The sequence below is a fragment of the Haemorhous mexicanus genome, chromosome 11 (genome assembly GCF_027477595.1).
Source record: "Haemorhous mexicanus isolate bHaeMex1 chromosome 11, bHaeMex1.pri, whole genome shotgun sequence".
NCBI classification, from domain to species: Eukaryota; Metazoa; Chordata; class Aves; order Passeriformes; family Fringillidae; genus Haemorhous; species Haemorhous mexicanus.
The window spans coordinates 22,453,075-22,465,552 of NC_082351.1; the positions used below are offsets into that span (position 1 = coordinate 22,453,075).

Below are 12,478 nucleotides of genomic sequence, written 5' to 3' on the forward strand. Positions count from 1 at the left end.
AAATCAGTTTTCTGTGAAGTTTATACCACAGCAGTGGGTATGGCTGGGGTTTGTACAACAAAATGAAATTATAGCGTTTGGATGTGGTAAAAAAAAGAGCAGGTGGGAGTGTTTGGCACAGGAACACACCCAGAGCCAAGGAATTTGTCTGAGCTAAATCACCTGAAAGGAAAAACTTCACTGCTGCTGCTGCCTCTGTCTGAGCAAAACAGGAAAACTTCAGCACTTCCCATAAAAAAATAAATGAATTTTGAACAATAAATTTAAAGGTAATTTTAGAGAAGTACATCCTGTGAAAAATAATTGGATTTTGAAAAAGAAAATTAAACAGCCGTTAATTTAAAGAAGTGAATTCTGCAAAAAATAATTGAATTTTGAATAAAAAAATTGAAAACAGCCATCATTATATAGAAGTGCATTCTGGAAAAAAAAGAAAAATTGAATTTTGAAAAAAATTTAAAAACCAGCCATAACTTTACAGAAGTGCATGATGAAGGGAAGTGCCAGCCAAACATTCAGAGCTGTGTTCTCTCCATCTGGATGTAAATTGTTTCTAGCAGGGGATGAGCCTCACCTCTCCTTTCAAAATGTCTCAAAATTAGTTAATGTTTCAGTCATATTTGGGTTGTTTGGGGCAGTTTAAAGGGAGGATTTCGTCATTTCCTTAATTTCATGTTTCCTTTTGCCATGAGTAATGAAACATCATTTTTGTGCACCAGGATTTACAGAAAACTTTCTGTTTTCCACTGAAAATCCCTTTCCACCTGTCCAGCTTGAGAGTGACAGAGGGGGTGATAAGGCAGGAATTACAGCAATCATTGAGGATTGGATTAATCTCTGTAACTTTCAGCAAAGCCTATAAAAAATAATAGTGTATTGTACCCACACTGCTCTTATTAAAAATGATAAATGACCCCCATCTTTTGGCTAATGCTGATCCCAAAATTTCATCCTTCTCCTCAGCTTTATGGCTGCCATCATCTTGATATTTTAATAGCTTTTCCCATAATAGCCACAGAGACCTTTTTAAGTGGCAGCCCTGACTTTATGGAAGAGACTTTAAAAAAAAATTTTAAAAAAATCAAGAAGAGTTTCTTCTTCTTAAAGGCAGAGGCAAAATATGTGCCCATCCCAGGAGGGGCAAGCAGAGAAATGTTATTTTGGCAAAGCACAGGCCTAAGTTAATAATTACTCAGAATTTCTGTGCAGCTTTCACTCTGGAGTAGATAATGGAAATGAAGAAAAATAAGGTTCCAACACGTCCTGGGTGTGTGCAGGGGGTGAGCAGGCAGCTGCTCTGGGGTTGCAGCTCGTGGAGTTTCTCTTCTCTTTTAAAAACACAAATACAGAAATTGGGTAATGGTCTGTGTTTGAGAGAGCTGCTGTAAAGGGGAAATGTAAAGCAAAAATCCCATGGAATAGGGCAAAAATCCCATGGAATAGGGCAAAAATCCCATGGAAAGGGCCCCAAATTGACAGGAGAAGTTTGTAATGAATTCCTCCAGGAATCAGAGGCTCGTGTGTGATTAGAGAACCACGGATTGCCCGGTGCTGCTGGTTCCTTGTGCTCCAAGGCTCCGTGCTGGTGACTTTGGGGAACCTTCCCATCAGCAGGAGCCAGCCCAGGCCGAGTTTGAAGTGTCTGTTTGCTCAGGAGGTACAAATTGCCTGTGGGATGTGAGCTGCCTGTCACTTCCAGAGCAATTAGAGAGGCAGACCTTATCAAAAGGAGCCCGTCAGGGTGGAGGAGCCATAAATATTGCACCAGCATCTCTCAGGAAATCAAAGGCACTGGGAGGGAGTGGTTATTTACATGTTGCTGCACAAGCAGGAGCACTCAGGGATGCTCCAGTCTGTGCTGCTCCCTGGGCTCTGTGTTCCACCAGTCCCATGGGGTTGGGGAGGGGGAGAGAGAAAGAAAAAGCCAGGTTGAAATGGTACAGAGCAGTAATGGACTGCTCCTAATGCCCAGCTCTGTGTCCTTTGGGCAGCTGGATCTCTCTGGCACTGATAGGAAGGCAGAGCTGCACCTTCAGACCTTGACTATGTTCCAAATTATCAGAGTTTGAAGGTGGCTTTGGGGGAATTCCAGTGTTTTGCCCTCTAGAAATGGCTCTCCTTCAGTCCCCCCTGCACTGGGTTCCTCATTTTGCAGGAATCCCAGCTCATTTGTTCTGTCTTTGATCACATCTCCTCCTCTTGCCCAGCCTCCTCTGCCCTGCCTACCCAGGGCTTCCAACCCTTAAATATTATATTGCAATCCATTTTAAAGATCTTTAAATTTTATATAGCAGTAATGGACTGCCCATAATGCCCAGCTCTGTGTCCTTTGGGCAGCTGGATCTCTCTGGCACTGATAGGAAGGCAGAGCTGCACCTTCAGACCTTGACTGTGTTCCAAATCAGCAGAGTTTGAAGGTGGCTTTGGGGGAATTCCAGTGTTTTGCCCTCTAGAAATGGCTCTCCTTCAGTTCCTTCCACCATTTTGGAGGGATCCCAGCTCATCCATTTGTTTCTCTCTTTGGTCAGACCTGTTCCTCTTGCCCAGCCTCCTGTGCCCTGCTTGCCCAGGGCTCCCCACCTGGCCCTCAGCTCCAGTGCCAGAGTTATCCCAGACTTTTTAACTGAGACAGAGCCTGGGAAAGCTCCTGCAATGATTATAGGGCTGGAAAGTCCTGAAAGTGCCAGCACAAGGGCTCTCAGTGGCTCTCACCAGCAGAGAGATGAGAACTTCTTCAGCCAAAGGCACTGTTAGCCCACAAGCACAGAACCATAGGCTACAAGGAAAATATTTAACCTGGAAATTAGAAGGTTTTTAGCAATTAAAGAGAAAAGCAGGAGCCCTTTCTGGGGTGTAATTATACCCTCCTGGTGAGGATGGGAGGGACAGGGATTGATCCAGAAATTCCCTCCCCACCATTTCCACTTTCTGTGAACTGCAGAGCTCAGGGGGCCCTGGTGGAAACCTTGTGTGTGAAGAGTCACTCCAATTCCAACCCCTCTGTGCATCCCAGGGCAGGCATGTTTGTTTGCCTGCTGCTGGCTGCTTCTGGAGGAGCAAGATAATTGTGTTCACCAAGAGTACATTTAAAAAACAAAAAACAAGAAACTTAACTCCTTGCAGAAAATAATAAGCTGGCTGGGAAGTGGTACCTTGTTTGCTCTGAGTATGCTCTTGACATCAGCATGAGGCTCCTTCTAATGAGATGCACATGTGTAAATATGATGATTAGATATTCCCTCATAAACAGAATTCTCAAACCTTTCTCACAGTCTGGGCAGGCATTTTCGAGTCCTGTTGTTAAAATAAATAAATAAATGAAGGCCAAGAGGCTGCACTCAGCCTCGTCTGGCTGGGAACAGTGGGACCTGAGGGCAGAATGTATTTTCCAAAGTACCTCGTGGTAGTTGAGGTCAATTGCAGCCACGACTCATTAGAGTATTAAAACAAGAATGTGATTTTTAGTATAATTAGTGTTCCCTTAGAAAACTGCAGCAGCCTTGTATCCACTTCAGGCTCTTTGAGAGTGTTTGGGCATTTGGCTCAGGCAGATACAACAGGGTTAGACTGCATTAACCTCACTCCCAGCCTCTGCAACGTCTCTCACTTCTTCTTTATGGCTCAAATAACTTCCAAAGACGCCCTATAAAACACAGAGCCCTGTCTAATTAGTCACAGAGAAGATTACAGCTGCTTAATTTAGTGTTCGGTTTTCTGCTGATTCAGAAATTCCTGAGGAATAAAGCATCCAGTGGGTGATAACACAGCTTGGCAGATCCTCCTCACAACTGGCTTTAAGGGGGGAAAAAAATTAATTAGGGAGGATGAAAGCAAAGCCAGGGGCAGGCTGGAATGTTCACGACAAAAAGGTGAGATTCCTCTGAAATGTATTTTATTCTGGATGATGTTGAGGGAGTAGCAGGAATATCAGATCCATGTGTGGGATTTCACAGCTGGAAATTTGCATTTGGAGTGATGCCTTTTCCTCTGGTCCTAAAAATATGAGCCAGACACAGTTAGGGTGACAAAAGTGGCACCTTGGTCCTGAAGTGCACAAATTCTGCAGGTGGAAAAGGCTGAGGATGCACCCTGCTCATGATTTCTTGTACAAGTTTTATAGATTCTGCAGATTAGCATGTCTGACAGGAACGCCCCAATTAGGAACCTGCCCAGTGAATGAATCCCCCCGGTTCTGGTGCCTTCTAAATTCTCCCCCCTCAGAAGAGATCCAGGCCCTGTTCACAAAAAATTGTCTCTAAAAGCCATTTTCAGCCTTGGTTTCTAAGGAGAGCCAGGACAGCACAGGGATCCTGGAATTTGTTTTGTCTTTCTGCCTAGGAAAACATTGAAGCTAAGCTATGATAAAAAGCTACAAATATATGTGTAGAGAATACAGAGAATATATGGAAGAAAAGAAAGTAAAGAGAAAAACAGCATGAGAGAATATAGAGAAGAAAAAAAGGTAAAGCCAAAAGGGTGTTAGAGAATATATGAAGGAAAAAAAGGTAAAAACCAAAACAGAGCATATAAAAAAACCAAACCAAAACCCAAACATATATATCAGAGAATATAGAGAAGAAAAAAAGGTAAAAAACCAAAATAGCATCAAAGAATATATGAAGGAAAAAAGGTAAAAAACAAAACAGCATCAGAGAATATAGAGAAGATTAAAAGGTAAAAACCAAAACAGCATCAGAGAATATGTGAATGAAAAAAAGGTAAAAACCAAAATGGCATTGGAGAATATAGAGAAGATAAAAAGGTAAAACCAAAAGGGTATTAGAGAATATATGAAGTAAAAGAAGGTAAAAACCAGAACCCAAACATATATATCAGAGAATACATAAAAGAAAAAAGGTAAAAGCCAAAATGGTGTCGGAGAATATAGAGAAGATAAAAAGGTAAAACCCAAAATGGTATCAGAGAATATAGAGAAGATAAAAAGGTAAAAACCAAAATGGCATCAGAGAATATAGAGAAGATAAAAAGGTAAAAACCAAAATGGTATCAGAGAATATAGAGAAGATAAAAAGGTAAAAACCAAAATGGTATCAGAGAATCTAGAGAAGATAAAAAGGTAAGAACCAAAATGGTATCAGAATATAGAGGAGATAAAAAGGTAAAAACCAGAATGGTATCATAATATAGAGAAGATAAAAAGGTAAAAACCAAAATGGTATCATAATATAGAGAAGATAAAAAGGTAAAAACCAAAATGGCATCAGAGAATATAGAGAAGATAAAAAGGTAAGAACCAAAATGGTATCAGAATGTAGAGAAGATAAAAAGGTAAAAACCAAAATGGTATCAGAGAATGTAGAGAAGATAAAAAGGTGAAAACCACCAGGGCATCAGCAGCCGTGGGGCTCATTCCTTGGGCTGTGCTGTGCCCATTTTTCCCTGCTCACAGCGTGTCCCTTGTGCTTACAGAGCTGACCTACGCCTGGATCTTCAACGAGTACCCCACCTTTGTGCACCAGGACAACCGGCGCTTCGTGTCGCAGGAGACCGGGAACCTCTACATTGCCAAGGTGGAGACCTCGGACGTGGGCAACTACACCTGCGTGGTGACCAACACCGTGACCAACAGCAGGGTCCTGGGGCCACCCACGCCCCTCGTGCTCAGGAACGACGGTAGGACCCTCCCCAGCTGCCCTGGGGGGCTCTGCTGGGTTTTCGTGGCTGGGTGTCGCCCAGAAAGTAAAAATTGGCTGAAAGGTTTCTGTTGGAGTAGCTTGGTTTTTGGAAAGCCAGGTGTCTGACCCAGAAAGTAAAAATTGGCTGAAATGTTTCTGTTGGATGTCCTGGTTTGGAAAGCCAGGTGTGTGCTAAGGAAGGCAGAAGCCTCCCCTGAAATGGAAAATGTGAAACCCCCTCCCTCCAAATTGCTATAAATTTGAAATTAAGGGGCTCTCAGGCAAAAAATATGGGAGCAGGAATAGCAGTTCTTTACTAGGGAACAAAATAAAAAGATAAAATAAACAATGCAGTAAATGAAGACAGCACTGCCAGAGCACAGCCTGACACCCTGTGGGTCAGGGGGCTGGCAGCAGTCCCACTGGAATTGTGGCTCAGCCCTCCTGCAGTGCCAGGGGTGGTTCTGCTGGAGCAGGGATCCTGGAGAAGGGTGCAGTCTGCCTCTGAAGGTCCAGGGGAAGAGGCAGCTGCTGTTCCTCTGGAAATCCAGTGGAGAAGCCGTGCTGGTGTTCCAGAATCTCCAGATTGTATCCAGGTAGGAATGCTTGGCTCCTCCCCCTGGGCTCACATCTCCCAGTGGGATGCTGCAGTTCTTATCAGCCATGCAGGGACATCCAATGGTCTGTTATCAGCAGGTGTCCCCCTGAGGGAGGAGAGGGTGTGGGAGAGATAAGGAAAACTGCCCCCTGAACAGAGGACAGCTGCCATGCAGGTGGCAAACAGAACACAATTCCCTGGGCAATCCAGGACATGGAGTGAAGGGTTTTTCCCCCTCTCAGGGTTTTTCTCAACTCATGGACAGCTGAAGTTGCTCTCCCCACTGCTGGAGCGACTCTCCGAGTCAGGCAGTAATTACAAAAGAAAAACCCAGTGGGAGTTGGCCAAAGACAGGAAACAAAATAGATTTTAGAGCCTGGGCATTGCAGTTTTTCTCATTTTATGCAGCCCCAAAGTGAACAAAGGCACTTTGTTGTTTCGGTAACTGTTAGCTCAGCCTGTGTTACCCAGCAGAATTAGAGCTATTATTAGTGGTCTGTGGAATAATACAAAAAAGGGGACAAGAAAGCAAAAGAGGATTTCTAAATTTATACAGACAATTGATCTCTATCGTCATCATTTTGGAGCAGATAAGAAACATACATTTGCATGTTAATTTCCAATTAAAATTAATTAAAATGTCTCTGTTTAAAGGCTAACAGTTGGGACATTTGTTCCAGGAATAGAAATGCAATGTTAGCAAATTCTCCTGGAAGGAGATCCACTGTCACCTCGTGGGATTTGACAAAAATCCCTTGCTTGGAAAACGCAGGCTCCTTGCTGCAGCCTCCTGCCCATCAGGTGGACACAATCCCTCTGGATGGAGTGGGAAATGCTGCTGGTGATGAGGAATTGTCCCAGCTGGACTGGGAGGGGTGGAGGTGCTGCTTCTCCAGCTCTGCTCCACATCTGCCCTCCCTTTCAGGGAATTCTGTGATCCCATAAACACAGCACAGCAAATCTGTCCCTCTGAGTCCACAGTGAGCCTGGCATGGATGGCAAAGAGCAGTGTTTAAATTTGCCTCGTGCTGACAATTGCAGTGCTGAAAGAATCTTTTTAAATATTCCAATGGTAGGATTTTTTTTTTTTTGCAAATCCTACTGGAAGAGGTGGAGAGGGACTTGGTACAAGGGTGTGCAGTGACAGAACAAGGGGAAATGGCTTTAGGCTGATGAGGCAGGAATTGTTGCTGGGACCATCCAGGTGTTGAGAGCTGCTGCTTCCCAATTTCTCATTAAAACGTGGGATTTGCCATACCAGGATTGAAACAGTAGCAGTGGGAAAGGACCAAAATAGTCCTGGAATAAAACTGCCATCAGCAGCAGCTGCATGGGCCAATTAAACTGCAACGTTTCACAGGTGTTGTCAGGAAATGCAGATCAAATCCTCAGACAAATTCACCTCCTCCCGAATTCCTGGGACTTCCAGCCCCAAAAAAAATGTTTTAAAGCTTTGAAATTGGAAGAAAGACACAAAAGCCTCTGAAATGCCAACACATGGAGCATCTGATGTGCCCTGACACTGGGAGTGCTCTCCAAGCCACAAACCCAGGCTCTGCTTCAGTCCTTTATTTCCTCCTCCATCCCTGCCACCTGCACAGTAAGTCAGATGTTCAATCACCCAGGAACAGCAGGAAAAATGAGGATTTTCTGCATGGAAATGGTCTTGGATTCAGGACAGAAATGTCTCAACTGCTCTGATGTTGCTCCTGTAAAGAGGAGCAGGACTCACTTCAGACCCTGTATAAATTTATGGAGATTGGCAAGGTGTCCTTGCAGCAGGAGCCTTGTGTTTTTTCCAGGTACAAATCCTGATTTTTCCAGGTGCAAATCCTGATTTTTCTCTGGCTGGAGTTTGCAGTGAGGCTGGGAGAGGCCAGAGCTGCAGGGCTGAGGGGGGTGGTGGCTGTAGCTGGTGTCCCACAGCCCCAGGGAAGCATTCCCACCCCGCTGGGGGGTTTTATCCCCCTGGAATTTCAGCTCTCCAGGCGCAGGCCAAAGCAAAGAAATGGGAATAAATAAAAAGTCAGTGAAGAGAAGGGGGAAAAGAACTCCACAAGTTCTCTCAGCTGCTGCTTTAGAGACCACGGGGCAGTTCTTGGCTTGATTGGAGCTCACCCAGCAAATAATCAGCACAAATAATCAGATTCTGGAAAAATTTAGGCAAGATTGCAAAGATTTGGCCGGTCCCAGCTGGGAAAACAGGATTTTGAGCTTTTGGAGGGTGCAGTGTTAACATGCAGAGGACTAATGAGTGCCATGCCACATAATCCTTGTTTGTATGGTTTGTAAATGCTGGAATGTCCTCAGGGAATCCCAGATTTCCTGTTTTGTGTACCAGGCAGGGCACGAATATGGGGAGAGTATCCACATTTTTAATAAATGTGTTTAATTTTGACAGCTGAGGCTGTGCAGGAGCTACTTTGTTGACCATTTCTTTGCAATTACTGTGTTGGAAGATGACATAACCTGCTCTTGCATGAGAGCAGGTCAGCAAGCAGAGGTGGAGCAGTGTCATCCTCACACTCAGCATTTCCAGCTTCATCACTGGAAAACTAAAGGAAAAAAACAGGGTTTTCTTGCACCCAGTGTGAAAAGCAAGAGCAGTCAGCAATCACAGGCCAACCTCAGCAGCTCTGACGTGCCCCAGTGTCACTGCAGGCTCATTTCTGTATTTTTGGGGTTCTCCAGGGCTGACCCAGCTCCTCTCCTGCCTTGGCCACCGTCCAGGAAGTGCTGCACTGTTGAGATTGGAACTGCAATCATCAATTAGCTGATAATCACTATTGGTGGAATTATATGTGCTGGGTTTAAGACAGTGCAGTGGCTGGAAATGGAGCCATTTGTCAGGGGTATAATGGCCTTTTTATGTGCACAAATTTTTAAACACAATTTCATAAAGAGGCTGCCACGCTCCGTGATTTACTGGGGCAGTAAAAAAAATAAAGAAATTACCCGAGGAGTAGAAGATCTCTGTGCATTGAAGACCTGGAAGTTAATAGAAACATCTCTGTTAACTCCAGGGATTTTAAAACTTTTTTCCTACTGGCTGTTTGTTCCACATTCCATTTCTAGAAGATGCTGAACCTCCCTGATTATTGCTCCCCTTATTTCACAAGTTACCTGCAAAAATCCTGCATATTCAAAAGCAAAAACTAACAGAGCCTTGAAGAGATTTTAATCTTTGGCAGATGGTGTGGAGAGTTGGTTCAGCTTCTCCTCTGGCAGTAAATGGGAAAAGAGCCCACACTCCACGGCTGTTAGGAACAAGCCATGTTTAAAATGAATGGATTAATTGGGCAAGTAATGATGTATAGAACAGCTCTGTGCTAGCATGGGGAACACTTGTGAATTTGCTGCTGAAATTCAACCAAGCCTTAGCATCTCCTTTATGTTCCCAGGGGTGATGGGAGAGTACGAGCCCAAAATAGAAGTGCAGTTCCCAGAAACTGTTCCATCTGCGAAGGGAACCACGGTGAAACTGGAGTGCTTTGCCTTGGGCAAGTAAGTTTGGATCCATTATTATTATAAATTATTATTCCTGCAGCTTCTCACGTTTGTGGGTTTGTGGGGTTTGCAGCAGTTCCTTCCTAATGACCCACTTCCCTCACTTGTGGCCAGTTTTCAGAGCAGCCACGGGGCTTGGGGACTCTTGTTCCTGGAGTAAACACTGGCAACACTTCCAAAATGTTGGGACTGGCAGGAAAATCATCACAAAGTGGATGGTTTGGCTTGGAAGGGACCTGGAATCCCATCCAGTGCCACTCCTGCCGTGGGCAGGGACACCTTCCATCATCCCAGGCTGCTCCAAGCCCTGTCTTTTGGACACTTTTAGAGCAGCCACAGCTTCTCTGGGCAACCCCTTCCAGGGCCTCCCCACCTTAAATGGATGTGTTTTTACAGCAGAACCCCAAACTCAACTGGGTTAAAACAGCATTTTAATAATAAAATATCTCCTGCTTATACACCGTGATAAACACATTTACATTTATGTTCCACATAACCCACCCATAATAAAACCTGTTTATAAAATCTGTTCATATACAACAGATTGAATAACTGTGAGGGACAGCCATCATTATTTAAACTATTGCACTGTGTGGCAGCACCTCCTTTTTAATGGTTCAGGGAAGAATATATGTATCAGATTAGCATAAAATTAATTATCAATTCACGTTTACACTTATGTTCCACATACCCCACCCATAATAAAACCCCTCTGGACCCTGAGCCAGGCCCCTCAGTGCAGTGCAGAGGATCAGGAATGGGACATCACACCATGATCAATATGATCAAGTGAGGCCAACTTTATTATCCCCAAAAAGGCTGTATTTTATTATAATTTCTACTGTCCTCGTGTCTCCAGTTAATACGTGATTGGTTAATCATAGCTGTTCATGATTGGTTAATCCTAGCTAATACATGATTGGTTAATCCTAGCTGTTCATGATTGGTTAATCCTAGCTGTTCATGATTGGTTAATCCTAGCTAATACATGATTGGTTAATCCCAGCTGTTCATGATTGGTTAATTCCAGCTAATACATGATTGGTTAATCCTAGCTAATACATGATTGGCTAATCCTAGCTGTTCATGATTGGTTAATCCTAGCTGTTCATGATTGGCTAATCCTAGCTGTTCATGACTGGTTTATCCTAGCTAATACATGATTGGTTAATCCTAGCTGTTAATGATTGGTTAATCCTAGCTAATACATGATTGGTTAATCCTAGCTGTTCATGATTGGTTAATCCCAGCTGTTCATGATTGGTTAATCCTAGCTAATACATGATTGGTTAATCCTAGCTGTTCATGATTGGCTAATCCTAGCTAATACATGATTGGTTAATCCCAGCTGTTCAAAATGGAATGCTGATTGGATCATCTGATTTTTCACGTGCCTTGCTGTGGTCATCTGGCCCACCCATTGCTTCTCTTTTTTCTCACTTTCTCAAACTTGCTGAGTCCTGATGACTCTTCCTCTTGTACCTTTCTCAAGATATCTCTCTTTTTCTCCCATTTCTGAAGATGTCCATTATTGTTTGTGAACGTGTCCACTGTCCATCATCCCAAGCAGGCTGGATCGTGCATCGGCCGAGCGTGGCCATTGTCCTGCAAAAACTCCTCATCCTGCAAAAACTCCTCAACCCCTCCCTGGGAGCGTGGCTTCCTCTGGCAGTGTCACTTTGCTTTCTCTCCCTTCCCCAGCCCAGTGCCCACCATCAGCTGGAGGAGGGCGGATGGGAAGCAGCTGCCCCGGAAGGCGCGGAGGCACCGCTCCAGCGGGCTCCTGGAGATCCCCAACTTCCAGCAGGAGGATGCTGGGCTCTACGAGTGCGTGGCTGAAAATGTGAGGGGCAAGAACGTGGCACGAGGACAGCTGACATTTTATGGTGAGCAGGCTGGCTGCTTTCAGGGCTGCTTTATGGAGCTCGGTGCAATCTGCAGTAAATATTTTGCGAGGACGTAATTTTTGAGGGGATATTTTTGAAATGACTTTCTTTTCAAATGGCACGTCTGGAGAAGGGTGTAATTTGAAATAAAACCTGGCTGAATGGTGCATGTTAATTGAGAATCAGAGCAGCTGGAACAAAAACACATCCCCAGGAGGACATTGGCATGGAAACGTGCTGGAAATGCTTGGAAAAGGCTCTTTTTGCTTCTCGTGGCTGGGAGGGCAAGGCAGGAAATCTGGGGGAGCATCCTCGTGTTACAGCTTGGGATTTATGATGAATGGGTTGCCCCAGCTTTTGTGGATAAATGTTAATTGCTGATAACCAATTAAGGACAGCTTTCCAGAGGATCAGTGATTGAAGAACAAGGGGAGTTGGGATTTAACAGTGCCAGGGCAGAGCCCTCTCCCCTCAAAGGCTTTCTGCGCCTGCTCTTCCCTCCCTGCAATCACAGCCCTTGAGCCAGGCACTGGGAAATGCCAAATTTCAGCCTCCTAGGCCTGCTCTGTTAAATAGAAGATGCATTCATCCCTCTGATCCTGGTGCTCATCCCCAAATTTCTGCTGGGAACAGCCCACAAAGCAAACTGAAAGTGTGGCTTTACCTGTGTAGAGGTGAGTGAGAGCTGCAGGGAGGGGATTTAGGGGCACAGGGGGCTGGGTTTGGTACCAAGGTTCTGTTGGAGATGTTTTGGAGAGGAGAAGCTGCAGGTTCCACACCCAACAGATGTGCAGAGACCTCCACAACATCCAAAAACTCCTGGTTTTGTTGCTCCCCATCCCATCCCATTT

At 44.6% G+C, this 12,478-nt stretch overlaps 1 protein-coding gene across 1 annotated transcript in view; it reads left to right on the forward strand.

Annotated features, from left to right (window-relative positions):
- LOC132332460 (contactin-4) overlaps positions 1-12,478 on the forward strand; it is a 278,899-nt gene that overhangs the window by 201,191 nt on the left and 65,230 nt on the right. The window contains exons 7-9 of the mRNA XM_059856845.1: positions 5,431-5,634; positions 9,636-9,738; positions 11,443-11,627. Of these exons, the coding sequence (XP_059712828.1) occupies positions 5,431-5,634; positions 9,636-9,738; positions 11,443-11,627 (492 nt within the window). The remainder of the gene's footprint in view (positions 1-5,430; positions 5,635-9,635; positions 9,739-11,442; positions 11,628-12,478) is intronic.